We start from the raw sequence: 27,141 nt of genomic DNA on the forward strand, positions 1-27,141 counted from the left end.
TGACTTGTTCAATGTAGCATTGCTGCACGGTTGTGCATTCTTTCGGAATGCTTACAGATTGAAAGAATGGAATAATATCTGCTTGCCAGTATATTCCTTTGTACTCCTTTTTCAGATTCACAAAAGCGTTGCTCGCTTTGCTGTGCCATATGTACGGCAGACCTGTCTTCACTTGATCGGACTAGCATGAGCGGACTTGTGTAACTATATGATTTGGAAAAATAACGAGATTGGAAATATCTTATCTTGACTAATACAACTGCGGCAACCAAACGAGGCCTTAGTGTCGTAATTCCTGAATATATGAACTTTCCCCACACCACGAAAAGAAATGTGACATTGAAAACTAGATAGGAGTTAATCTACATTAAGAACTCGTTTGGGTGGCAAGAAAATTCGTGAATTTTGTCTTATTTGATGTTCAATTCATCAAACAACTCCTCCGACCGGCCCGAAAGTCTTCGATTGAACCTTTTTTTTTTTTTTTTAATAAAGAGCCCTTTTTAATAAAGGCCTTGTTTGGTTGGTTAGATTAACTATAATTAACTAAATAATTGGACTTCATCTGATGTTTGGTATCTCCAATAACTTGCTGGGCCGGGTCGACCCGCAAATATTATGTTATCCCGGTTAACATTCGGCGTAGTTTGAAATTTCCAAAACAAATCCGGTTCAAAATTTAATATTACATCTGTAATTTTCGATAATAAATCGGATCGGAAATCAGAATCTAATATGTATTCCAATTCCGTTCCAAGAAACCGGAAAAGTTGGAACTTTTGGAATTCGAAATTCGGAATGAAAAATGATGTTCCAAAATCGGAAATATTAGGAAATTCCGTTCCAATTTCCACTTGTACTCGTAACAAACAAAAATTACAAAGAGATTACAACAGGACAGGGTTTTGAAGGAAACTCTTTCATAATTTGATCTTCCCGTCACCAAGTAATAATCTATTCTTATCACAAAGACAAAACAAAACATCAAAGTTCAACAAAAAATATTCATCGCCTAAAATTTCCGTCTCCTTTGCAGCATTGCGTCACAGATTCTCAAAGCATCTCGATTAACTCCCACATTGTGCACCCTCACAATATCCGCGCCCCCCAAAACGCCAGCTGTCACACAAGCCACAGTCGCCGCATCTCTTCGAGCTGCATCCGTCTGCCCACAAATCTCGCCCAAGAATCTCTTCCTCGAAGGCCCTATCAGTAAAGGAGCACGAGACAATGCCAAGCTCTTCCGACCAATCTCCGACCGTACACCTGGCAATCCTGCAAGAATGTCCAAATTATGCTTCGTACTCTTCGAGAACCCAATCCCAGGATCCAAAATCATCCTCCATGCAGGAACACCCGCCAGCTCAGCATCCCTAACGCGCGTGTACAGCTCACACCCAACATCCTTACAAACATCATCGTACACTAGGTTCTCGTCATTCTGCATTGTGGATGGATCGCCTCTCATATGCATAGCAATATATGGAATTTTTAAACCCGCAATTACGTTATGCATATTCGAGTCCAATTGTCCAGCAGACACATCGTTGATAAGATGGGCACCTTTCTTGATTGCTTCTAAAGCAACTTGCGAGTAAAAAGTGTCGACCGATATTAGCTTTCCCTCCATTTCAGGCATGTTTATTACAGCCTCCAGGACAGGTATTAGCCTGTCCAATTCTTGCTCGGGGGATAGCTTCGTTGCCATTGGTCTAGTCGACTGTGCACCTAAATCGATTATATCAGCACCTTCTGTAACCATGGATCGAACCCTCGAAACAGCCGATCCAACGGATAGAAATTCACCCCCGTCACTAAAACTATCGGGGGTCACGTTCAATATACCCATTACAGAGGCTCTAGTGGACCAATTCCACAGCCGATTTCCAACAGGCAAAACCCTTTTCATCCCATCTTTTCCGATGAGTGATTCGCCGCCCAATTTCTGCCACGCCTCGAAAATCCCACCGGAATTTCTCGAAAGCAGATGCCAAGATTTAGTCGTGTCATTATCTGGGTCGGTTCCCAACAGATCGATTAACGGGCCCATCACAAAAGGCCTCTCCCAGATTCTCTCGTGTGGAATAACGAGGGTGTCGGTGTTGACTGTTTGACTCCCGTAGAACAGAATGTCTAGGTCGATTGGTCTGGGACCGTACCTTATGCCAGCTGTACGCCCCAAGTCCCTTTCGATTTCCTTCAGAGTTTCCAACAGTTTGTGTGGTTCGAGTTTTGTTGTTGCTCTTACAGCGGAGTTGAGGAAGTGGGGCTGGTCTGTTACGTAAGCAGGTTCGGTTTCGTATAGGCAGCCATGCCTTGAGATCAATATACCTGATTTCTTCATGCGGTTTAAGGCGTCTTCGAAATTATTAAGCCTGTCTCCCACATTACTTCCCAAAGCAATTACAACTTCCTGCTCTTCAGAATTAACTTCCACTGAACCATGGTGAAGTGAACGGAAAAGGCACAAGCTCGCTGCTGCGAAAGAGATAAAAAAAAAAAAAAACTCCGATCAATGTTCAGTCGATAACATTTCAACAGCATTACATCTTTTTTCGAATAATTGCAATACAAATTCTTGTAGGCACAGAGAACTACAAGTGTTGGCAGCAAAAATATAAGTAGTGAAACACATAACACAATGTAATACTCGTACGATGGTTTCTCGTCTATTGTGCCTTTACGCATCACTAAGATTCTCGACATCAATATACCAATCGATTGGACAGCCATAACTCCGTTCCAAAGACCTCGTGCCAAAAATAAAACAATTTATTCCACAAAGATTGAAATAACAACAGTTCGCAGATAAAGAATCATCGACAACAAACAGACATACAACCACTCACGATTAGTATATATGATTCCCACAAACCATACCAAGAAATCCGTAACGAATGAAACACCGTGAAGATTAATGGTAACTGTTCTGCAAGAACAGTAGAGAAACACCTTTACATGATGAATTCTTTGCAGCTCTTATCCCATGTTTGATGTGCACCAGCTGTTTGATAAAATTCATCTCAAGAATGGGTTTTCACCAATACCCCACCACCTGAAATCACACACACATACATTCAAACTCTCCAAGTTAAAGCTTAGTTTCTACAGTCCAATTTGATTGAGAAACGATGTTAATGAAATTATTTCATTTGTTGCTTGTTCCATCTCTAAATCTTCTACATTGCAGAATCTGAAACAATTCATGGCGTTAATATGGTTTCATTATACCTCTCCAGATGCTCGTAGCAGCAGCTGTCAACGGATAAGAGGAGAGGATTAAACGGCGCCGCACAGCCTTCAGTTACTGAATTCGCCGGCGCTCGCCGCCGCAGGTGGTGGTTGTTAGCCCGGAGCCGCTGTGTTTTACCCGCATCGGTTATGCATTTATTTTGAATTTAGCCCCTTTTTGATCTGGCAAAAATAGCGGTCCCCCTGCTGGAAAACTGCAACTCTGAAAAACCTAGTGGCAATTTGTGGAAATGTAGGGGATAAGGAAGGGCAAAACAGTCATTTTACAAGAAAATCCCCAAGTTTATCAGTAGCTACTAAATTAAAATATTGAAATTCCCAAAAATCAAAATTATCCAGTTCCTAAAACCCCTGTGTACTAGGAATTCTGGGTTTTTGAGAAATCTTTATCCGATGATGGCTTCAATGTCTTGCACGCAGTTTCCATTGATGCCCAGGTTCCCTTTCTTCACCACCCCCCCCCCCCCCCCCCTCCCACCCCCCAAACTAGAATTCAGCTTATCTTGACGGTTATGTTTTCCTTTTGCTTTTCACACACACACACACAAGAAAAAATTGAATCTTGGAACCAGGTTCTCTGTGCGTTTTTTTTTTTTTTTATATAGAAGCAAGATGGAGCTGCATAATTTAGAAGGGATAACATATATTGTGTAATGTGAAATGGGTTGTTGGATTTAGGATACAAGTGAATGAAATTAAGATTATTTGAAAGTTATGCTACCTTTTTTTTTGTTTTGCTGCAGGGTATACAGATGGGAATCGAATGGGAATACATTTTCGTATATGAACTATACGAACATTGTACAGATTCAAGACCGTCGAGTAAATAGAAATGTAGTAACATTAGTCTCGAAAAAGAAATTAGCCGACTCGTTGGCTGAGGATGTACCCGATGGAGAACCAGCGGTTGTAGAGAAGAAGACCCGTAAAACGACTAAACGAGCACCTGCAAAAAGCAAGAAAAAGACACTGGAGATTGTTGATGAAGATTCTGCTGTCGATGGAAATGCGAAAGAAGAGGAAATTTCAGCCTCGACGGAAGTTCCGAAGAAAACCCAAACTAAAACTAGGAAAAGAGGTTCAGTCTTTACCATAAAAATCGGATTTTTTTCGCGATAAATAAAGATTTGTTGCCGTATTCGACAATATGATTTTGCGTGCAGCTATACCAACATCCAAGACCTCGGAAAAAGAAGAAGAAGAAGAAGAAGCAACTCCCAAAAAGGCGACAAGGCAGAGGAAATCCAAGAAGAAAGCTGACGTCATCGAAGCTAACGAGACGGAATTCAGTGAACCCGAAGATGACATATTTGCCCCTACCTTTGACGAAAGCAACGATCATGACCTCGAGTTTGCTATCGAAGATGGAGAGGATATAAGCTACACATACGGATGGCCGCCCTTAGTTTGTTGCTTCGGTGCAGCTCAAAACGCATTTGTGCCAGCTGGACGAAGATCAAACAGACTCATCGACTACGAAATCCACGACCGGAAAAGGGATGCTCTGTACGAGCCAGAGAAGTTCGTTAGGGCTCCTGGAGGAAGTTCGAGCAACGTTGCGGTGGCTCTAGCGAGCTTGGGGGGTAAAGTTGCCTTCATGGGCAAACTCGGAGACGATGCCTATGGTCATTCTTTGCTGTACTATTTGAACATCAACAATGTCCAAACGAGAGCGGTGCGTATAGATGAGAATAAAGTGACAGCTGTATCTCGGATGAAGATTGGTAAACGGGGTGGATTGAGGGTGGCTAGTGTGAAGCCGTGTGCAGAGGATTGTTTGTCGAGGTCGGAGATTAATGTTGATGTGTTGAGAGAGGTCAGATATTTCTTTTCTTCCTCTTACTCGTCTTTTTTTTATTCTTCGAGGCCTTCGTTTGGTAGTATTGATAGGGTTGATAAGATTGATTGAATTGGATAGGATTATATAGTCCATGATACTTTTATTAGGTAATATCCTTCATGGGATTGTGTAATTATTCGTATGCTTGATTAAAATTCCAGGTCCGTTTTTAATCACGGGCTTGAAGCCTAAAACCCGAACACTTGTTACATCTTGATTATATAGTCTATCAAGTCGTATCCTTGTTCCCAAACGAGGCCTTAGGTGTTTAGGTTCTGTACATGAATTTGGTTTTATATTACCTTTTTTCTCATTTCCGAGTAAGGATGTTTATCGAGGAAAAGGAAGTTGTTAAATAGATTACGAGATGCAACTCGATTGATCGTGCGTGCAAATAGAAGGGATTCTTCACAAATTAATGTTGAAATAGAAATTTACTGCTGCTTGTAAAGTAACCGAATATTAGTTTCTTAATTATCGTTCGCAAGAATCTCATTACATTCAACTAATCCTGTTAATCTGTTATCACACAGTTTAGTCGAAAATTTTGTGTGCTCGTATGCTCCTCCGTTTTGTGTGTGTGTGTGTGTATATATGAATAACCTTTTAAGTGCATATTAAATTTCAAAAAGTTATAATCATGCAGGCACAAATGTTTTACTTCAACACATTCAGCCTATTAGACCGAAACACGAGATCAACCGCGTTACAAGCTGTGAAGATCTCCAAAAAGTTAGGAAACCTCGTTTTCTACGATCTCAACCTGCCGCTTCCACTCTGGCAATCGAGCGAAGAAACCAAGAAGTTCATACAAAGCGCGTGGAATCTATCCGATATTATCGAGGTCACCAAACAAGAGCTCGAATTTCTCTGCGGAATAATACCGTCGGAAGAATTCGACACGAGAGACAATAATCGAAATAAATTCACTCATTATTCACCGGAAATTGTGTCTCAGCTCTGGCACGAAAATCTCAAGATTTTGTTCGTGACGAACGGAACTTCAAAGATACATTATTATACAAAGGAGTACGATGGCTCCGTATACGGAATGGAGGATGCTCCTCTCACACCGTATACTTCCGATATGTCTGCAACTGGAGATGGTGTTGTGGCAGGTAAATTATGAAAAAAAAATCGCGTACAAATATATATATATATATATATATATATATATATATATATATATATATATATATATATATATATATCTTGAGGTGATATTTATATTTGGGTGGCAGGTATAATGAAAATGCTGACGGTGCAGCCACATCTGCTATTGGATAAAGGGTATTTGGAGCGCACTATAAAGTACGCGATTAACTGTGGGGTCACAGACCAATGGCTGCAGGCTCGGAAACTAGGGTACCCTCCGAAAGAAGGGATGGAAGACGTTGATTCTGATCCACATGGCATTAAATCGATAACTGAAAAGCAATACAGAACCTTAGTGCCTACTGAAAGCTGATCGACGAACATGATTCAAATTCGGTGTCGGTTTTTTTTCTTTTCCCTTCTTTTCTAGGACTAGTGTTGTGGAAGGATGTATGATTGAGATGAACGTGTAGGAAATGGAGTCGTATGGAGCTATGGTGGGCTTTAGCTGCACTGTATAGTGCCTCGATGATTCATGTTTTTATGCTGTGTTGTTTTAGATTTGTAGTATGTATTATGTAATAGCTCTTGAAGCTAAGAAAATTTTGAAATGCAGAGAGAGGCATTGCTTTTTTTTTTTCTTTTTAAGCGAGTCGGGGTTGGAAGAAATCATCATTTAAGCAAAGTTATTAATTTATCGAGGTGGTTCTGTGTATATATGTATAAACAATAAGAGTAAATTACACCTACACCCCTCAAGTATGTTAAAATAACTTTAAAGTTCCTGTAGTATTTATAATTACAGTCACACCCCTAAAATAATTAGCGGAGCCAAGATTTTATGCCCTGGAGACCGATATGCACAATATTTGTTTCCCGGGGAACTGTTAATGCTTGCATAGACGAAAATTTATAAATCTTATATAAAATAATAATGATTTAAGAAATGTTAGGAGAACCATGTCACCCCCTAGTTCTATGTTGTCTCCACCACGGCCTGTTTCTAACAATGTTTCAGGGGTGATTGTAATTGCCGATACTACATAGACCTTAGAGTTATTTTAGCATACCTCAGGAGTGTATGTGTAATTTTCCCAACAATAATAAGAATAAACAATTAAATAAAGTGAAAATAAAAAGGCCAATATGTAGGGCATATTATGAATTAAATAAACTAATAATTATTTTTGGGTGGTTTCTTTAGAAAATCAGCAACACAAAATACTTTAATAAGGTAAAAATCTTAAAGAGATCAATCTTAATAATTATGTCTGAGTGTAGGTTTAGTATGAAATCTTAGATGAGAATATCTAAAATATAGTCTTTTAATATTTTTTGTCATTCTTAAAAGCAGTCAAGACTTAATGGTGCCGAATAATTATTTGGGTAAATTATAACTACCTTAAATTACGAAAAACTCTCTTATGTTTGGGTAGTTACAACTACCCTCACCTATGAATCTTCTTATACGTTCATCATTATGGTGTCAAATTCAACACAAGTTTCTAGATTCCGTGGAATATTCTCTAGTTTGTACTCGTTTTGCGCAAAATTGCAGTTTTTGATGCACCACAACCTGATATATACAAACCAAAAAATACATCTTATGATCATCTTGTTTCAAAATGTGGAGCTCGAATTAAATAAAGCGGGTACACACTTGAGAATATTACATATAATCTAGAAGATTTCGATAAATTTGACATGCCAATGATGGACGTGTAAGAAGATTCATAGTTGATGGGTGGTTGTAATTACCCAAACAAGAGGGGGTTTTCGTAATTTGACATTACATGGGGGGGGGGGGGGGGGGGGGGCTCGTAATTTACCCTAATTATTTTATATAATTATTCATTGATTTTATAAATTAGTAATGGAAAATTACAGTTTTCACCCCTCAAGCTTGCACCGATTTTGCATTTGGTCCTCTATGTTTACAAAAAAACATTTGGTCCCTCACGTTTCAATAATTTAACGCTTTTGGTCAGTTTCATCAATTTACCGTTAGTATATCAATTAATTCATTGACGGGCACACGCTTGATTCCGTTAGTTTTAACGGAAAATTGACGGAAAGGAAAATGTAGAATTTTTGAAACACGAGGAACCAAATGCAATTTTGTGAACATAGGAGGCCAAATATGAAATCAATGCAAATTTGAAGGATAAGACTGTATTTTTCCCAATTATTAATGTATCAATTTATTTAATAATAATCGATTAAATTAAGGGTAAATCACAACCAACCCCTGAGGTATGGTCAATTCACGAAAAAACCTATTTTGTTGGATAATTACATCTACCCCCTCAACTATAATTTTTCTGTACACTTCCACCGTTATGATGTCAAATGCAACATAATTATCTAGATTTCGTGGAATGTGCTCTAGTTTGTACTCGTTTTGTGTAAAAATACAGTTTCTGATGCACCACAATCTGATATATATATACAAGCCAAAAAACACATATTATGATCATTTAGCTTCAAAATGTGGAATTCGAATGAGATAAAACGGGTACAAACGCGATAATATTCCATATAATCTCGAAAATTTCACTAAATTTGAAACTGCAAGGGTAGACGTGTAAGAAGATTTATAGTTGAGGGATACATAGGGGTGTGATTGTAGTTTACCCTTAAATTAAACATAAATTGGGCACTCCAAGTATATTATAGTGAGAGAATTATTGGTGAAAGTGATGGGGTCTCTTCGGATAATAGTTACACAATTCTCGACTGTGATTGGGTGATGTATACATACCTACGTAAGACTCCATACATCATAGTATATGAATTAAAAAATAATAAAATAATAAAATACTTTGGTTAAAAATTAAAAATAAATGATTGCATTATAACATGGAATCTTTGCCTTTGTTGAGAGGAAGACCGTCGCTCTAAGAAAAGAAAAAGACAGAGAGTCCTTTCGTAAGTTGAAAGAGAAAAATTATTTTTTAATTATTTTTTCTCTTGACTTGGGAATACAGTGAGTCTTCTTCTTCTTCTTCTTCACCCCTTTGTTTTTTTTTTCTTTTTTTTTTTTTTGTGGGGCTCTTCGTTTTCTCTCTAAAAAGGAAATTAAAATTAATAATTAAATTAATTAATTAAGTAGGAAGTTTGAATCGCATAGAGAAAGAGAGAAGTTTAATCCATTCTTGATTGTGATCTGTTTCAAGAATTCTAATGTTAGAGTGAAGTTCAGTTCAGTTTGTTTTCTTGGTAATTACTAAGTTTCTCTCTCTTCTTTTCTGTGTCTGCATATAATAATAATATAATATTGATGTTTCTCTCTCACACACACTTGCACACTTTTTTTGGGTTCTTGAAATTTATCTTGATTTTGTAAGGATTTGTATCAACTTTTTATTGGGTTTTGTTTTTATGGTGATTTTTTTTATTTTTAGAATTTTTATAGTGTTTATGTTAAGTGGAAAGTGAGTGTTGATGAAGAGAGCAAAAGCTTGTTGCATGTTTGTTGTTTGCTATCTGTGGTTTATGAGAACTGACAATTTTTATAATTAAAGATTATGAAAAAAATGTTTAAACTTTTGATGCCATATATAATCATTGTCTGTGTTTTCCCTATGTAAAAACGAAATGCATTGGTTGTTCGATGTGAGTGGGTGAAAAATCGAAGAGAGTTTTTACGAAATAGGGAAGCGCCGAATTTATTAAAGATTGTGAAAAAGTGTTTAAACTTTTGATGCCCTATATATATAATCATTGTCTGTGTTTGCTTAATGTAAAAACGAAATGCATCGGTTGTTCAATGTGAGTGTGTGAACAATCGAAGAGATTTTTTACGAAATAGGGAGGCGCCGTTTTTATTAGCCATGGTGAGAGTGGGAGCCGAATTTCTAAATCATTAAAATCCGACAAAAGAAGAAAAGAAAAAAGAAACACGTTGTCGTTTGTTTTTTCTGCTATCGAACATCTCATGCTCGGCTTCGTTCACATTTAATATGAACTTTATTTAATGGTTATCTTTAAATGCACGTTCGTTCTTGAGTATACTTTTTAAATAACACGATAAATTTTCACATTGCTTTTTTTTTTTACCGAAGACTCCGTTGCACTAGTGATTGGCTCATAAATGTTGCTTGATTCACAACATATTACGATAACCCGACTTTCGTTTTTTGAACGAAAAAAGATAAAGTGCGGCATTTTTTGTCATAATTGCAGAAAAAGACCATTGATCTCGTGTATCTTATTGTCTGCATCTCGAAAAAAATTTCAAAAGAATTCACGTATGCTTCTATTTATTACTATTTTCTAATCCATATTCACGATTAAATCTGCAGTCGAGCGAAAATTGGCTAAAAGATGGGAAGGACAATTCAGGTATTTGGCTTCCCGTATCTCGTTGCAGCCGAACTCGTAAAAAAGTTCCTGGAGAATTACACGGGCGAAGGAACTGTAATTGCTTTGGAAGTGAAAACAGCAAAAGTGGGTCGAAGGGCATATGCCAGAGTTCAATTCACAAACATAAGATGCGCGGAGACGATTATCGATCTGGCCAAAAATCGTCTCTACTACGGCACTTCTTATTTGAAGGCTTATGAATCGGATATCGACATTGTACAAAATCCCAGAACATTCGCACATGAAATGGAGAACGTCACTCTGAATTTCGGATGTCAGATATCGCCTCATAAATTCTCGGTCCTGTGGAAAGGGGAAAGCGTCACCGTCAAATTCGGGACCGGAATGAAAAAAATGCACTTCTTTTTGCGCCACAATTCCGTCGAGTACAAGATGCAGCTCTCGTACGAAAACATATGGCAGATCGTGCTGTACAATTCGTATGGTCAATCGTCGAAGCTTCTTGTCATACAGGTTTGAGTTACACTGCTTTAGAAACATTAATTCTTTTTCTCAAAAAAAAAAAAAAAAGAAACATTAATTCTAATGTCGTAAGTAGGGGTGGAAATTGGAACGAAAATTCCGATCTCCGCCGAATCCGATCCGAAAAAATTCCGATTTTGGAACGATTTTTTCAATTCCGAATTCTGATTTCCGAAATTTCCGATTTCCGATCCGAAATTATTCCAATTATTTCCAATTATTATTAATATTTATTACTACATATATATTACTATATGTATCTGTACTATATATATATATATATATATATATATGTATATATATATATATATGTATGCATTTGTACATATTTTTCATTTTTTTTTTGGAAAAATTCTGAAAATATTCCGATTTTCCGAAAATTCCGAAAAAATCGGAATCGGAATCAATTCTTGAATTCCGAAAAAAATCGAAATAGGAAGGCATTTTGGACTTCCGAAAAAAATCGGAATTTTCCGAAACACCCAAATCCGATCCGATCCGTCCGATCTCCACCCCTAGTCGTAACAAATAGAAACGGTAACTGGTTTTTATTTTTTTTCGCTTTTTTTTTCAGTTATTTGGGGCGCCAAGAATCTATAAGAAGCTATCGGGTTCCGTTTATAGCTACTTTATGGTAACTCAGGACGATCAATGGGTCAGAACGACGGACTTCACTCAATCCCTTATCGGACAATCTTCGAGTTTATGCCTCCAGCTACCTTACGGAATGAGACTTCCGAATTTCAGAGACAATTTTCTTTATTACAAGGAAAGCGAAACCCCGTTCCGTTTAGAGACAGGTGTACCCTTTTCCCACAACTCGGATCTAGTTCCGATTGTTCGTCCTCCTATAGACATCAAATTGCCCTACACGTTATTATTCAAGGTGTGCAGTTTGGTGCAAACCGGGTGCCTCCCCGGCCCGAAACTCGATCGATCCTTCTTTGACTTGGTCAATCCAGCCAAACACGATATTCGATACATCGAGCACGCTCTCGAGAAACTCTACTACTTAAAAGAGTGCTGCTACAATCCCGCGGCGTGGCTTAAAGAGCAGTACGAAAGATACCGTACGTCGAAAGAGCATCCGAAGTCGCCTGCCATTTGCTTGGACGACGGTTTGGTGTACGTTCACAGGGTGCAAGTAACTCCGACTAGGGTTTATTTCTCCGGCCCGGAAGTGAACGTGTCGAACCGCGTGCTGCGTCATTATCGAGATTACATCGATAATTTTCTGCGCGTTTCGTTTGTTGACGAAGAGTGGGATAAAATGTACTCGACCGATTTATCTCCACGGGTGGCTGCTGGAGATGAGAACAAAAGAACGAAACTTTACGAGAGAGTGATTTCGATTCTCAGGGACGGCGTGAGAATTGGGGACCGGAAATTCGATTTTCTTGCGTTTTCGTCGAGCCAGCTACGAGATAATTCGTTGTGGATGTTTGCTCCGACCGACGGGCTAAATGCTGACGGTATTAGGGAGTGGATGGGAGACTTTTCTTCCATAAGAAATGTGGCGAAATACGCCGCGAGACTTGGTCAATCTTTCGGTTCGTCCACGGAAACGCTTAGTGTCAGCAAGCGTGAGATTGAAGAGATTCAAGACGTGAAAAACGGGACCGAGTATACCTTTTCTGATGGGATTGGGAAGATTTCGGAGGATTTTGCTCGGCAAGTGGCTGCAAAATGTGGAGTTAGAAGTTCCACTCCATCCGCCTTTCAGATCAGGTACGATTAGGGCTGGAAATCGGAACGAAATTCCCGATTTTCCCCAATTTCGATCCGAAATTTTTCTTACAGTGGAACAATATTTTTCATTCCGAATTTTAAAATTCCATTCTTTTACAAAATTATATGGGTCGGAATTGGAATATATATATACGAGATTCCAATTTCCGATCAGATTTGAAGTTACGAAAGTAGTTCCAAAAACTTTTTTTTCCCGAATTTTACACTTAAAATATCGATATTATTAGGAGTTTTATATTTCAGGTGATAAAAAAGTGGAAATTTCCTAATTCCGCCGATACCGATCCTAAATTTTTGAATTTTTTTTTAATTTGGAACGGAGTTGAAATTAGTTTCTCACTTCCGAATAAAAATCGCATTTTTTCCTCCGAAAAAGCTAATTCTGATCCGATCTTTCCGATTTACGCTCCTAGGTACGGTGGCTACAAAGGAGTGGTGGCAGTCGATCCATCTTCAAAGAAGAAGCTTTCCTTGAGACCAAGCATGTTGAAGTACCAATCGGACAACACAAAACTAGACGTACTTGCGTGGAGCAAATACCAACCTTGTTTTCTCAACCGCCAGATCATCACACTCTTATCCACACTCGGCGTAAAAGATCACGTCTTTGAGAAGAGGCAAAGAGAAGCAGTGGCTCAGCTCGACGATGTTTTGATCGATCCAATGAGAGCACAAGAAGCTCTGGATTTAATGTCTCCCGGAGAAAACACACACATTCTCAAGGAAATGCTGAAGTGCGGCTACGAGCCCGACGGCGAACCGTTTCTTTCAATGATGCTGCAAACTTTCCGAGCGTCGAAGCTGCTCGATTTGAGGGTTAAAGCCAGAGTATTCATCCCGAAAGCTAGACAGATGATGGGGTGTTTGGACGAAACGGGTATTTTGAAATACGGGCAGGTGTTTGTGCGATATTCCGGTGCGGTGAAAAGAGGGCTTTTTGATGATTCGTATGATAATAGTACAGCAAACGAGCGTTTCGACCCTGTGAGGGGAAAGGTTGTTGTAGCTAAAAACCCGTGCTTGCATCCCGGTGATGTGCGTGTTTTGACAGCTGTTGATGTGCCGGAGTTGCGTCACATGGTCGACTGTGTTGTTTTCCCTAAAAACGGAAAGAGGTATTTTTTTTTTCTTTTGGTTGTTGATTAGAAAGAAAACATTTTTTTTTATATACTATTTTCTCGAAGTGTAATGTGTTTCAATAACAGACCACATCCGAACGAGTGTTCCGGGAGTGACTTGGATGGAGACATATACTTTGTTTGTTGGGATTCGGATTTGATTCCGACGAAGCAAGTCGAACCTATGGATTACAATCCTGCTCCAACCACACGACTGGACCATGACGTGACAATTGAGGTATATATATATATCTATATATTACATATTTTATGACTTTTTACTCCGAAAATTGTTCGATATTGTTTGATTGAAATGCAGGAAGTTGAAGACTACTTCACAAACTACATAGTAAACGACAGCCTAGGGATCATAGCCAACGCCCACACGGTCTTTGCCGACAAGGAGCCATTAATGGCACTAAGCGAGCCCTGTCTGGAGCTAGCTCGGCTGTTCTCGATAGCAGTCGACTTCAACAAAACAGGCATCCCCGCCGAAATCCCACCTCATTTACGCGTCAAAGAATATCCCGATTTCATGGAAAAACCCGACAAAATAAACTACGCTTCTTCACGTGTAATTGGAAAGCTCTTCAGAGAGGTCAAAGATATCGCCCCTCAAACATCGTCTTTCAGATCCTTCACCAAGGAAGTCGCCAGAAGATCTTACGATCCCGATATGGAAGTTGACGGGTTCGAAGACCACATTGACGAAGCGTTTCTCCACAAAACGGAGTACGACTACAAGTTGGGCAATCTGATGGAATATTACGGGGTAAAAACCGAGGCGGAAGTTTTGAGTGGTGGGATTATGAAAATGTCGAAGACTTTTGACCGGAGAAAAGATGCAGAAGCTATTGGAGCAGCTGTGAGGTCATTGAGAAACGAGGCTAGATCGTGGTTCAAGAAAGGCACCGAAGCGGATGATGTTTATGCAAAGGCTTCAGCTTGGTATTACGTGACTTACCATCCCGATTATTTTGGATGCTATAATGAAGGAATGAAGAGGGACCATTATCTTAGTTTTCCGTGGTGTGTGTACGACAAGCTGGTCAAGATCAAGAAAGACAACTCGAGGAGGGCTTCTCAAATGGCTTCGCTTCGACGGCAGTTCAACGATCGTGTGAGAATTTAGCGATGAGATTTTCTTTTTCTTTTTTTCGTTTTTTTTTTTGGATATGTGAATTGACTGTGAGGACTTAATTTGTGTACATATATGAGTGTGCTGTGTGTCTGAAAATATTTCCTTTTGTCTAAAGGCACTCATGTACTAAAAGTCCACTGGTGTGGCAAACTTCCTATTTTCAATATTCCTTTTTTAATTGAAAGTATTTTATTTGAATAAAAAGTAAAGAAATATAAAATAATTAATTGTATACAATAAATATATTTTTTTAAATGTCTTGAATAAAAAAATAATAATTATATTAACGTAACAAAATAAAATTAGTATGGTTCTCATTTTCGTATTACTTTTTAAGTGACTAGTAATTTGTAATTCTTCCCCCAAATCCAAATCTATTAGATGATATATTAGATGCTACACAAAGTGAAATATATTAATCACAAAATCGAGGTTCAAGTAAATTCAAATTCCGAGTTCAAACTTGAGCCTCGAGAGTCGAGACCCGTTGTAATAGATGATCTGTTAAGAGTTCACTACTTTTACTGCCTGTCACTAGTATTAGTAACTAATATAAAGACTTACCTGCTTAATCGTATTGTACGGTAGTTTTAGTCTGGAATCTTTCTGTTTACGGCTCAAAGGCCTCCCTTTAGCCGAAGGATCTCTATTTTCTCTCACATCAGCCAATTTCCAAACGCAGCATCTCGATTCTGTTTCAATGGAATCAAGAAAGTACACTCCGCTCTTTTCTGGGCATTGAGTATTTGACGACGAATCTTCAATGTAGCTGACTACCATTGGCATGTCTTTGAACCTCGACAGGTCATCAGGTACTTTCAGTAGTCGATCTGCACCGGGACTCGATACCTTCACAATAAAAAAAATTAAATAAATTGTTAGCTGATCATTATATGAAAAGAGTGCTAGTTAGTAAAAGTATTACTTCAAGAGCTACATCGTCGGGGATTTCTCCTCTTGCACCAATTTCATCCAGTTTTTTCTTGTATTGGCGACTAAATGACTCGATCTCATCCATTAAGGGGCACCCGAATCTGATTCACGACAGAGAAGACAGCAGAAAATGATTATACATCGGAATTTGGCAAAGAAAAATTCTTTCGACATAGAAATCAAAATTACACTTTTTTTTCCCGTTGACACATGTTCAGTTTTAATACATCTTGAAATTAAGATAAAATTTTAAATGATTCATTCGGAAATTTAAATTTTCATTGCATGAATGCATCAATATAACTGCAGAATTTCCAGAACGAAAAAAATTAAAAAATCTACTGTAGCCATAGGAGAGTCCAAATCTGTATTTAAATTGTGAATACCAAAATATAGCTTAATCCATAGGAGTAGCTTATGATTTTTGTACATGCTTCATTGTGTTTTAAAGTTATTATATTTCTACATTTCGTATAAGTGAGATTACAAGAGAAAAATCATAGTAAAACAGCATAAAATTCAACTGAATAAATTTCAATTTTACTCATCCAACAATTACAATGAATAATGCTCCATAGACAGGGTAAGAAAACCTTACTATGGAACGAAGATATTTTTCAAAGCATGTAAAACTGGTAAACTCAAAAAAAGCAATCCTATAGCAAGATCTAAGACTATTATATGTAAAAAGACTTACTCGTTTGAAAGTTTATCCAGTCGCACGTAAACGTAGCCTCGAGGAGATGTTTTAAATGCATAGAGATTAAAGTCTTCACCAAACTCCAGCAGCACTTCTTGGGCTATGGATAATGCTCTTTCACCCCACGTGCAATTTTGCAGAACAATTCCACCACCATCACCACCATCTCCAACCTAAGATTTACGAAATAATGATCGACTGAAATTTTATGCAAATAAAGAGCTACATTATTTTTATATGTGCCATCAAATTTCGAAGTTGGAACCATACCTCAGGTTCAGCTTCATCCTCTTCCTCCCATGAATCAATCGGTTCGACTTCTCCGCTAGAATTATCTATAGCTTTACACATATATAAAAAGCAAGTTCAATTCGAATATTGTTCAAAATAACTGAAATATCATTTCTTCGATTTAAGTAAAGGAAACCCAATGAACAAAAAATCTGAAAATGGATTGAGGAAAGGGCTCAAAGGCGAGAGAGAGAACTGAAAGTCCATGATTGAATAAAAACTTTGCCACCCGACAAGAGTAGCTTGAGTTGCAGCATTTTGACATCACATTTTTCAATTGTATTCATTCATATAAGATCCCATAACAACACACGTTCACACGTTACCAACCATATAATCTTCCATCTAAACGGGGAAAATTCGAAATTTCTTCTTTCTCTACTGTTAATACAACAACAATGTTGACATATTAATTGGAACGAGTCAATCCATTTTCTCCCGTCAACAATAGCAAAACAACAACACAAAAACATTACCCAAGGAAAAAAACAAAGTTCTTGTTAGGACCAGACATGCACTAAAAAACCTCAAAAACTTGCAATTTCCATTGAGACAAATTATCAAACAGGTAGTAGGCAAAATTCACTACCAAAAGAAAAATGGAGGAAAAGCTTACCATCATCCGAATCTTGGTGGGTCTCCTCACTGATAGATGAAGTAGCATGAAAATGGCGAAGAGGGATAACAGAAGCGAAATATGATGTGGGTTTCAGAGAAATACATCGATTCTTGAATTTATCAGGAATGCGACACAGGCCTGATTCTGAGTACGTTGTTGCTGGTTCATGAACATGGGAGGAAAGAGTTGGAGAAAATCGAATTTTCCTTAAACCATTGTGCTGCAAGAAGTAACAAATCCGACCAGCAATTGAATTTCTCATGCTAAACAGTTAGTTAGTTGCAAACTGGAAAAGGGCTTTCGTACAAATTCACTTCAAATAATTAGAGCGAAGGTTTGTGTGAAATAATGATATTTTGGAATATTTTATCAATTTAATATTTAATAAAAGTTTTACTTCATATTTTATTTTATCAGTTTTCATCCCTCAAGTTTGTAACAATTTCATATTTGGTCCCTTATGTTCATAAAAAACACATTTAGTCACTTGTCTAATCATATTTCAATAATTTGACACTTATGGTATTTTCCGTCAATTTACCATTAATCCGTCTGTTAAGGTAATGACGGGCACACGCTTGATTCCATTAGTACTAACGAATAATTGACGAAAACAACTAAAGGTGATGAATTTTTGAAAAATAGTGGACAAAGTATGTTGTTTGTAAATATGGAGGACCAAATATGAAATTGTGCAAACTTGAGGGATGAAAACTGTATTTTTCTCACAGGAATGTACTTAATAGTTAATATAGTTCTCATGGTACAAAATTAAATATTAAAAACATTTAATAAAGTCACAACGCAAGATATCCAGCAAGTATAATGCAATCGACAATTTCCAGTTTATTTAAAAAATAAATCACTGTTAGATAATATATATAAGAAATCTATTAATCCCAAAATGGTTGAGAAAAATCATTACATACATCAATTTTAGTGGCTGAAAAATAACTACAAACGTAGAATAGTCCGAAGGGTATCGGAAAGGTTTTGAATGGTTTGTTGTTCCTGCGTTGCTTGCATTTCTTGAAGTGGCATCTCTTCGTAACACCTGCATACGAATACCAAAAACGAACTTAAGAAACGAGATTAATGTGTATAAGATAGAGAGATGCGTTGAACAGAAATTCGTACATTTTGTGGTATGCTAATGCCTGAGCAAGATTCATCAGAGTTGGACTTGATGTAAGCCTCTGACATACGCTTTGAGGAAGAGGTACCTGTAATAAACCCGATAAATTGCCCAAATGCTTTAAAAAGAAAAATAAATAATAAAAAAAAAAAGGAAAAATAATCAAGAATGGAAATATTCGAGAACCTCATTTTGTCTGCTTCTACCCTTCTTAGGCTGAGCATCACCGGAGAAGAGCTCCTGAATTGCTTCTACAGCTATGTTTCCACCATTATCGTGCTGCCACCCACCGAGCACATTGTCGGACAAGAGCGCAATCGGGGAAATGTCAGTTGCCCTTAAAAATGGAATCGGCACTGTATTACCAGCGGTGTATATAGACCAGAGCTGTTCCAATAGATTGTTACCAAAATAAGCGTGTGTTAATAACCATACAAGCGATCTAACTGTCGACGAAAGGAAAAAGAAAAACGGGAACTGTATTATATCTAATGTGTAGGAATCGAAGATGAAAGATCAGAAGCACCTACCTTATCTAGTGCTTTTCTACTGACGGTCTCACTAGTAACTAAAGAATCTTTTGATCCAAAAGTCACTTGGGGAATGCTATTTGCCTTGATATTCTGCTCGGGTGATTGCAATCCAGAAACAGAAGGGCTATCCGTCCTAACAAGTTATTGTGCAAGAATTAGTGTACATCGAATTTCGGGACGCAGTTTATAAATACACAGTATCTGAAGGACATTTCCTTATGTAAAATCGCAAGAAATCCAACTACTCCAGTTTGAGATGAATGATCGAGAAAGCTTAAGAGAGTCCAAAGACGTGCGGATCAAGTTAGAAAATAGAAGGCAGAGAAATCACTCGTATTTGATTTTCACATTTGCGAGCAAAATGGAAAAGGAAACCCGATCAACTAAAGGAGCAATGTTAAGGTGTGACGACTAAGCATATTTATGATAAAATTAACAACTAATAATTTAGAGTTACGAAGGAGTACCAAGAGTCGATTGCTTTATCCCCAAGCCCACTGATAAAAGGTCTTTTTGCATCATGTCCAGTAGCAGGAGAGGATTCTTCTACTCTTGTAGATGCTAGCAGAGTAGCTGTTTTACTAATCTCGACTCTCTCATGGATTACTACTGTTCCAAAATCACCTGGTCAACAGTTTCGGTCAGTGCACTAAGAAAAATTAAAGATTCAGACTTAATAACAAGGGACATACAGACAGCACAAAACACACACACACACACACACTTAAGGAAAAAAGAAGCAAAAAACTAGAAAAAAGAAAAGCAGGGGCAAGAAATATTCAGTTAAGCGCATCGGGAGCTGTTTGTGCAGTTCCCAAACCAAGCCTAGAAACTGCCACTATGGAAGCAAGTTGAACAGGTTACGATGAGATCCTTTTACAATTAAAAGCTACGGCTCTTACACTTACAAATGTTAGTTGGATGCACTATGATGAGGAGCTAGTCGAGTAAAGTCAATTCATATTCGGGCTACTTGGGTAACCTATGTTGTAATTTTTACTAAACACTTTTTTCACAACATCCAAAATCAACTGAACTCTTTTAACTCAAACTCAATCGTGCTCAAATAAAACAATAATTTTGTGTACAGAGTCCCACTAACGTCTAAAATTGCCATGCCTACTTTTCTTATGGCCTGATGACTGACAATAGCTTATGATGATGTTATAGAAATATATTCGAATACATTTCAGTAAGCGGGAATGGTACCTGCTACTGCTGTTTGTACAACATCAGCTGTGTCCAGTTTTTCCTTTATGCTAACAGCAACTGTTCCAGTGGTACTACGCTGACCATCCTGAGGTCTGGATGGAACAGTACTGGCAATGGCTTCATTTGATGTTGCACCTCCCTGCAGTTGAAAGTTACAACATGACGAACATAATAACTAGAAAAATTATGTGTCTCCTCGAATCAGAAAATAAGTAAAGGGTTTTTCCGGACTAGATTTGGTTAGAGATAGAGAGAATTTAAACAAATAAAAGAGAGAATTGGTTCTACCCCTTCTCTTGGCAGTGTTGCGTCTGATGAAACGTCCTCTGCTTCCACCGCCATTGTTGCCCTGATAATTTTCGCCTTCTCAATCTTTGGCAGCATCATTGATGCTCCACTTCTACATTTTTCAATGAATTTGTGCTACACATGAGGAAAAAAGCAAGTAATAGACATAAGAATGAAAGTACAAGAGATATTTTTTAACATGTGTACAGTCGTATCAAGCTTCGAGACAATTAGCCTTTTATTCGTTTCATTATTTTTGCATGTTTACTTTTGCACAGTCTTGCCGATATTCATCCATGGTTAAAATATAAAATTGAATTCAGAGAAGAATTCAGTTTCAAGTATGAGATAGATGTTTACTCGTAGCCCTCATATACATGATATCATACTTCTGCTATATGAGTTATATTATTGAGAAGCAACAGCTACTCTGTACTGGAAGGCACTAATAGCATAGTTTAGGAGTATAAAATTGAATTCAGAGAAGAATTCAGTTTCAAGTATGAGATGTTTACTCGTAGCCCTCATATACATGATATCATACTTCTGCTATATGAGTTATATTATTGAGAAGCAACAGCTACTCTGTACTGGAAGGCACTAATAGCATAGTTTAGGAGTCGTTTACATTTCTTACACAAACGACATTAGTGTCATAACTGGGCAGGAAAAACGTACATTACAAGAATAAACATTTAACATTTGTAAATCAAATTCAAAACATGGAACCTAATTTTGTGAAACACTGAGTTTCGGTTTTTCTTTGTTTTTTTAGAGCAAAGTTTCGGTTCACTTGATCCCCAGGTTCAATGTGGAAGTTCTAATGAGAGTAAACCTCTGAGTGGAAGCAACAGCAGGTACAGCAAAAAATACAAATTGCACGTGAAACGCCGCTTAACTTACTAAAATAGTGCACGGGTCCAGTTAGAGATGAATGGTTAATCAACATTGAGGTATTATGACTACCTTCAACATTTCAGCTGCTGTAGGCCGAAGTCGTGGGTCCTTTGTCAAGCATTTAGCAACGAAGTCGTGGAACAAAAGTGACCTGCAACAATGAATTATCAAATCAGCAGACCACAGAAAATATTAATGTGGAAGCATTCCGCAACTACCGTATCCTAAACATCTGATCATATTAAGATATAAGTTCTGTCAGAAACTAAGCTCCCCTTCATCAATGTTCTCCATATATTATTTACGAAAAATGAAATATTACCAAATAACAACCCATGAGAGCAACTAGTTACTGGAAACTAGGAGGCTACCAGCAAGAATTATAACAATATATGTGTAACACAATTTTGAATAAAATATGTGTATCTAATGTCAGCATTTCATCTACAAGAAAATTTCAGGAAAGTTGCTGAAAACTAAAAGAAAGTTTCAAAGACGAACCATTTCTCTTTATCCTCAAGCATCGGAGCAGGTTCAATGTTAATCATAAACAACACCTACCACAAATTTGAATTTGTTAGCACCCAAAAGCAGTAAATCATAAACAAGGAGAGGCCAGCGAGTAAAAGCTATGCCATGTAACTTAACTAACAGCAAAGGCTACACTTTTGTAGGACATCTCTCTCGGTCACTTTTGCAACAGCTACAACAAAAACTTGAGTGCCCAAGCTATTGCAGGATAAACTACACAACTTAAAGTGGTCTAACTTATTCTAGTATGTTAATTATGTGAAGAATGTGAAAATTTAGGAACTAGCCAAGAAGATGTAAAAATACACAATAGTGCATATATCCACTTCTAAAGTTGGCTATAAGTAACATTTGCCAGCCCTTTTTTCAGCCACTATTTGCTAACTTAGTCGTAACTTTAGTATTTTCATCACATACAATCTTAGTGAACCTTAGCCAGCTTATTTCTTGCTGGAAAACTAATGTTGGGCATATTTTCCCTTATGCTGTTTCAGCATTTCATTCTCAGCACAAGTTAAATTTTTCATCAGAGATAGCATCAATACTGCATCTTGTTTAGGCAATACCAAAAATAGATACAAAATGAAATCAAAATCATAAACTGATGTCTGGGGGCTTACTCTCATAGGATGAACGGTTGCTCTTGGAGGAAGTCCCTGCAGAAACCATTTTTAAAGCAACAGCAACTTAGCATCAATGATGATTGTGATTTACACAACATTTGATAGGAATAAAAGTTACCAGCCGCAAGAACAAGAGGATAAAAGATGGCTGAAACTAGACCAAATGGATGAAACATACCTCTGCCATTTCAATTGCAGACACTCCAAGAGCCCACACATCTACCTGGGATAAGAAACGAAAGAAGATATTTAAGAGTGAAAAAAGAATGAGCTGGCAATACTTCTACCAGTTACATAACGGCATTAAAACAGATGATATACCTTTCCATCATAACGACTTTCTTGAATAACTTCAGGAGCCATCCAGTGTGGTGTACCGATGAACTAAAATACCACCAATGATAAAAACTTTTAATTATGAGATAGACCAAAAGAGTAAAACATTTGCAGCAGAGCGATACTTAGATAGACAATATAAAGTCACGTGTGAAATACACAAAATAATTGTTAATAGATTCATCACACTATGGCCTCTTACAGAAAACATCATGACAAATAAACTAACAACGGAAATACTATATTTAATACATACCGTGTTACGCTTGGACATAGTTCTTGTTAACTGTGCAGCAACTCCAAAATCACCTGTAAATGTTATCTATTCTTAGTTACTGTTCCGTGAACAATGTTTTAATACGCCAGGCAATAAAGTATCTACACTACAAATCCAAACTGAAATCCATGATCGGGTCAAATAAAACTTGATTGCCTGGCCCAACAACGAACTAAAAGTCTTCATGTCTATTGGAAAAAAGAAAGGTTTGAGACACTTCTAGGTGAAGTCATATTCTTATGACTTACCCAACTTGACCTCTCCCTGCTCAGTCAACAACACATTACCACCTTTGATATCTCTGTGTACTTTAAAAATTGAATGCAGATATGACAGACCCTGCAGGAATATATTCGCAGAAATATTATTTACTAAACAGCCATATCAATACAGCTAGCATGTCGCAGAATAATTATCTTTTTGTACAAGTATTATATTAGCAAGCAATGTCCATTAAATAGGGGTACCTTCAAAGCTTCTCTGCAAATATATGCTATTTGATGCTCCTCAAGAGCCTCGTCAGTAACATTCATCAAGTCAGCAACACTTCCACCCCCACAGTACTCCATTACTATCTGGCAAGAAATCGGATATATCAACAAACTTCACTTTACTTAATATCTAAACAGTTATCATCAGATTCACAGCCTCAGGCACATTTGGGAGTCAGTGTCAGAACTGGTATTCCCAACTCCAGTGCACACCCAAAAGAAAAAACAACACCGCAAAACCCACAAACAGCATAAGAAACAAATATAAGTTTGATGCACTTCTTCATACCCAAAGATATTCTTCTCCTTGGTAGCTCCCAAGATAGCGAACAACATTAGGATGACTGCACTGCTGCAACATCTCGATTTCACCACGAATTTCTTCATAACCTTCCTCCTGGAAAACATAAAGCAGTTAGTCAAGTTGAATATCATTCACGTGATTAGTGCTGATATCAGATGCCGTGACAACATTACAATCATACCCCTTCAGACAACGATATTACTTTGATAGCAACTAGTTCTGAAGTCCGTATATCGCGAGCTTTGTAGACTGACCCATATGAACCCTTTCCTGTTTGATAAAGCATCCAGTGTCAACTTAAGTTTAACTGCCACTAATTGAAATAAAAAAAAAATGAAAATAACCAATAAATTGACACGCAGTTCATATTCCTTCTACGGGGCTGCAATTCACTGCTAGGAATTTAGTTTAAATCTAGTAAATCTCACACATTTTCTATGAGAAAGTTTTGGGCAGTTCATTTATTTGAATCCTTATTTTCATCCCTTTATTGAGATGGAACAAATAGACGCTGAAACCATAATACCCCAACCCTGTAAGCAAGAGATCTACTGCAATAAAGCCTCTTCAATAAAATTACTTCATATATTCTATTGTGACTTGTGAACTTAACAAAGTCAGTAATGAATAGAGGCCATATAAACAGGGGAATACTTCGACCTGGTAAGCAAGATATAAAATCATTCCATTTATTCTATTGTGAACTTAAAGAAATTAGTAATGAATAGAGTAGCTGTAAACAGAATAAGCTTGGCTATAAAGGAAGCGAAGTACTTAATGCATGCAACGAAAGTTTATTCTTTCTTCCTATCTTGGAAAGGTTCATCCACTAACATACCTCCAGAAAAATTTCAACCCTTTTTACGGAAGCATTACGCAATATTCAAAACAGGCGGTCACTAAATTGCTACACACAGTATTTACCAAATAATTCGCGATTTCAATATAACCACCGCCAAAACAAGACTTAAATAGCCAGGTTTTCAAACTTAAAAATCTTTACCGAGCTCATGGAGCAACTCATACTTGGTCAAAGGATCCTCTCTGATAATACATTCCGGTATCGAGCTCGACGATACTTTCCCACTTCCCTGCTGCCTAAATTGCGCAATCCCACTCCCACCACTCCCTTCACCGCCGCCACTGTTTTTCCTCTGCCTCCCATACCCCATCCCACCAACGCCGCCCACCTTCTGCATACTCTCCACGGCCCTCCTCATAGTCCCCCCACCACCTCCACCTCCACCTCCACCACCACCTCCTCTCCTCACCATCGTCCCCATTCCCCCCTCCTCGTCATCTTCCTCCTCCTCCTTTTCATCATCATCCCCTCTATTCCTCACCACAAAAGTGGAGAAGTCCCCAGCAGCATTCTCCTCCTCATTCCCAATTTTGCTGCTAGGGCTTCTCCGATCCCAAAACGGAGCCGCGGATGTGCTCCGCGGCTTCGCATACGGCGAATTGACATTGGCGTTCCTGTCCGGGTAATTCGATCTCCTCCGATCAGGTTTCACAATCATCGTTCCGGAGATTGACCCAGCGGCGGGCGAATCGTCGTCGGATTCTGAAACGTCGTCGTCTCCGCCGCCGCCGAAGTCCTTGGGGACGCGCTTCAATAGAGGAGGGAGCGATTCCTCCTCGTCTTCGAGTTCGTCGTCCTTGTACACCATCGTGGAGTATATGTCAGAGGAGCTCGGTTCCGGTTCTCTCGATGCGGCGTCGTCCTTGTCGTGAATTACGACTGTGGAATATAAGTCGGAATTCTTCGGCGGCGGAGGCTTCCGCGGTCGCCGGAACCTCGGCGAGAACTCCATTTTCGTTAATTTGTCGATCGGAGCGTGCGCGCGTGGGTGTACGCGCTGTGCACGAGCTGGAAAGTGTGGGAAGTTTTACTGCAGTTCTTCCGATCCAGTACAAACCGCTCTTTGTCTAAAATCGTGCTGCCGCAATCTTTAAAAGCGTTCTCAATAACTACTTGATTTTTAGTTATTTGAAAAAGGAAAGAAAAAAACATTGAAAAAAATTACAAAAAATGATGTATTTATTTTAAAATAATACATAAATTCAATAGATCCTTGAAATTCTCTGAACTAAAATAGTGAGAAAGGAATATATTTACTCGGCTAAATTAGATGTTATACTTGGTTATTTACACTGATTGAATTTAAATCGCAAATCTACACATAATCATATACGATGTATTAGATGTTATACTTGCTTAGTGGGTAGTTATTTAATCAAATCTACGGATCAAATACAACCGACAATTTTTTTTAGTTATTTACTAGATGAAACACTTCTATCTAAATTTTTATTTTTTACAATGACATTTATTCGACCCAAGTGCAGCCAATGAAAAACAACAACGCTGTATATGTTGGCTAGACAGAATGATATTCTGGCACATAGAAGCCCCTTGTCCAAAACAAATCAGCCAACATTGGTGTCCTAACAATGGCACCTCTTCCGACCTGTCACATGAGCCACTCGCGGTACTCTGCATTGCCCATATGCCTATCTGCCTCCAAGTACAAATGATAGATAAACGATTCCGAACTCCGCGAAAACAACAAAGTTCCGACGAAAAAATGGTTTGTATATGCATCATTCCCATGCCAAGCACTCAACAAGACAATAATAATTCCTATAAACCAGAAAATCTTATAATAACCGTAGGCCGTTTGAGGAATATTGCACGGCCGCCTACACCTGGCCCATAAACTTGCAATACCATACGCTAGCAACGAAAACTGGGCCACCGATTTGTACTCCATGCAACAAAACATGGTTTCGGAGATCGAGACAACGATGATTTCCATGCATGTGGATTCCAAGATTCTTTTGGATAGTGGTGTGAAGTAGCTTTTGTGCCTATAGCTCGGTGAAAATAACAGCAGACGGTAGAAAAGATCCGTTGTTACGGTTGCG

At 38.1% G+C, this 27,141-nt stretch overlaps 5 protein-coding genes across 10 annotated transcripts; 2 read left to right on the plus strand and 3 right to left on the minus strand.

Moving 5' to 3' along the window:
* Positions 1 to 811: 811 nt before the first annotated feature.
* On the minus strand, positions 812 to 3,508 carry LOC105967515 (Dihydropterin pyrophosphokinase / Dihydropteroate synthase). Of its 4 annotated transcripts, none has more exons than XM_088826194.1 (3): positions 3,232 to 3,508; positions 2,953 to 3,055; positions 812 to 2,475 (listed from the first exon to the last, which is right to left on the minus strand). In XM_088826194.1, the coding sequence occupies exons 2-3, from the start codon at positions 3,020 to 3,022 to the stop codon at positions 1,013 to 1,015; spliced, it is 1,533 nt and encodes a 510-aa protein (XP_088682320.1). In that variant the 5' UTR covers positions 3,023 to 3,055; positions 3,232 to 3,508; the 3' UTR covers positions 812 to 1,012. The 4 variants fall into 4 exon arrangements, with proteins under 4 accessions (XP_088682320.1, XP_012847566.2, XP_088682322.1 ...); XM_012992112.2 differs by having other exon boundaries at positions 812 to 2,478; XM_088826196.1 differs by having other exon boundaries at positions 812 to 2,478; positions 2,881 to 3,055.
* Positions 3,509 to 3,553: 45 nt separating this feature from the next.
* Positions 3,554 to 6,827, plus strand: FLN2 (fructokinase-like protein). Its single transcript, XM_012992111.2, has 5 exons — positions 3,554 to 3,689; positions 3,996 to 4,330; positions 4,416 to 5,068; positions 5,739 to 6,210; positions 6,334 to 6,827. The coding sequence occupies exons 1-5, from the start codon at positions 3,646 to 3,648 to the stop codon at positions 6,558 to 6,560; spliced, it is 1,731 nt and encodes a 576-aa protein (XP_012847565.1). The 5' UTR covers positions 3,554 to 3,645; the 3' UTR covers positions 6,561 to 6,827.
* A 2,145-nt stretch (positions 6,828 to 8,972) lies between these two features.
* Positions 8,973 to 15,227, plus strand: RDR1 (RNA-dependent RNA polymerase 1). Of its 3 annotated transcripts, none has more exons than XM_012992109.2 (6): positions 8,973 to 9,115; positions 10,492 to 11,026; positions 11,610 to 12,763; positions 13,198 to 13,899; positions 13,990 to 14,140; positions 14,222 to 15,227. In XM_012992109.2, the coding sequence occupies exons 2-6, from the start codon at positions 10,514 to 10,516 to the stop codon at positions 15,032 to 15,034; spliced, it is 3,333 nt and encodes a 1,110-aa protein (XP_012847563.1). In that variant the 5' UTR covers positions 8,973 to 9,115; positions 10,492 to 10,513; the 3' UTR covers positions 15,035 to 15,227. The 3 variants fall into 3 exon arrangements, with proteins under 3 accessions (XP_012847563.1, XP_088683324.1, XP_012847562.1); XM_088827198.1 differs by having other exon boundaries at positions 9,029 to 9,173; XM_012992108.2 differs by having other exon boundaries at positions 9,049 to 9,406.
* Positions 15,228 to 15,437: 210 nt separating this feature from the next.
* On the minus strand, positions 15,438 to 17,951 carry LOC105967517 (uncharacterized). Its single transcript, XM_012992113.2, has 5 exons — positions 17,584 to 17,951; positions 16,947 to 17,017; positions 16,674 to 16,849; positions 15,969 to 16,077; positions 15,438 to 15,892 (listed from the first exon to the last, which is right to left on the minus strand). The coding sequence occupies exons 1-5, from the start codon at positions 17,846 to 17,848 to the stop codon at positions 15,584 to 15,586; spliced, it is 930 nt and encodes a 309-aa protein (XP_012847567.1). The 5' UTR covers positions 17,849 to 17,951; the 3' UTR covers positions 15,438 to 15,583.
* Positions 17,952 to 18,407: 456 nt separating this feature from the next.
* SIK1 (Protein kinase superfamily protein) lies at positions 18,408 to 26,352 on the minus strand. The gene is made up of 18 exons (XM_012992206.2): positions 25,217 to 26,352; positions 24,395 to 24,483; positions 24,199 to 24,306; positions 23,886 to 23,993; positions 23,667 to 23,757; positions 23,398 to 23,450; positions 23,127 to 23,189; positions 22,984 to 23,028; positions 22,803 to 22,838; positions 22,153 to 22,208; positions 21,721 to 21,802; positions 20,755 to 20,889; positions 20,464 to 20,605; positions 19,722 to 19,878; positions 19,252 to 19,387; positions 18,908 to 19,108; positions 18,724 to 18,809; positions 18,408 to 18,640 (listed from the first exon to the last, which is right to left on the minus strand). The coding sequence occupies exons 1-18, from the start codon at positions 26,025 to 26,027 to the stop codon at positions 18,541 to 18,543; spliced, it is 2,499 nt and encodes an 832-aa protein (XP_012847660.1). The 5' UTR covers positions 26,028 to 26,352; the 3' UTR covers positions 18,408 to 18,540.
* Positions 26,353 to 27,141: the final 789 nt, after the last annotated feature.

This window comes from Erythranthe guttata, chromosome 12, assembly GCF_056151865.1.
Source record: "Erythranthe guttata isolate IM_541 chromosome 12, IM_541, whole genome shotgun sequence".
In the NCBI taxonomy this organism is placed as follows: Eukaryota; Viridiplantae; Streptophyta; class Magnoliopsida; order Lamiales; family Phrymaceae; genus Erythranthe; species Erythranthe guttata.

Bases quoted from the DNA above. Each gene is read 5' to 3' on its own strand.
- LOC105967515 (XM_012992112.2), bottom strand. From the start codon at position 3,022: ATGAATTTTATCAAACAGCTGGTGCACATCAAACATGGGATAAGAGCT. The intron at 2,479-2,952 runs GTGTTTCTCTAC...TCTCTTTCGCAG, and splicing joins AAAGAATTCATCATGTAAAG to CAGCGAGCTTGTGCCTTTTC.
- FLN2 (XM_012992111.2), top strand. From the start codon at position 3,646: ATGATGGCTTCAATGTCTTGCACGCAGTTTCCATTGATGCCCAG. The intron at 3,690-3,995 runs GTTCCCTTTCTT...GTTTTGCTGCAG, and splicing joins CAGTTTCCATTGATGCCCAG to GGTATACAGATGGGAATCGA. The intron at 6,211-6,333 runs GTAAATTATGAA...TTTGGGTGGCAG, and splicing joins TGGAGATGGTGTTGTGGCAG to GTATAATGAAAATGCTGACG.
- RDR1 (XM_012992109.2), top strand. From the start codon at position 10,514: ATGGGAAGGACAATTCAGGTATTTGGCTTCCCGTATCTCGTTGCAGCC. The intron at 11,027-11,609 runs GTTTGAGTTACA...TTTTTTTTTCAG, and splicing joins CGAAGCTTCTTGTCATACAG to TTATTTGGGGCGCCAAGAAT. The intron at 12,764-13,197 runs GTACGATTAGGG...TTACGCTCCTAG, and splicing joins CCATCCGCCTTTCAGATCAG to GTACGGTGGCTACAAAGGAG.
- LOC105967517 (XM_012992113.2), bottom strand. From the start codon at position 17,848: ATGAGAAATTCAATTGCTGGTCGGATTTGTTACTTCTTGCAGCACAAT. The intron at 17,018-17,583 runs GTAAGCTTTTCC...ATATGTGTAAAG, and splicing joins CCACCAAGATTCGGATGATG to CTATAGATAATTCTAGCGGA. The intron at 16,078-16,673 runs GTAAGTCTTTTT...GTCGTGAATCAG, and splicing joins CTGGATAAACTTTCAAACGA to ATTCGGGTGCCCCTTAATGG.
- SIK1 (XM_012992206.2), bottom strand. From the start codon at position 26,027: ATGGAGTTCTCGCCGAGGTTCCGGCGACCGCGGAAGCCTCCGCCGCCG. The intron at 23,029-23,126 runs GTATATCATCTG...TTCTTATCCCAG, and splicing joins AAAGTCGTTATGATGGAAAG to GTAGATGTGTGGGCTCTTGG. The intron at 22,209-22,802 runs GTAAGCCCCCAG...AATTTGTGGTAG, and splicing joins CAACCGTTCATCCTATGAGA to GTGTTGTTTATGATTAACAT.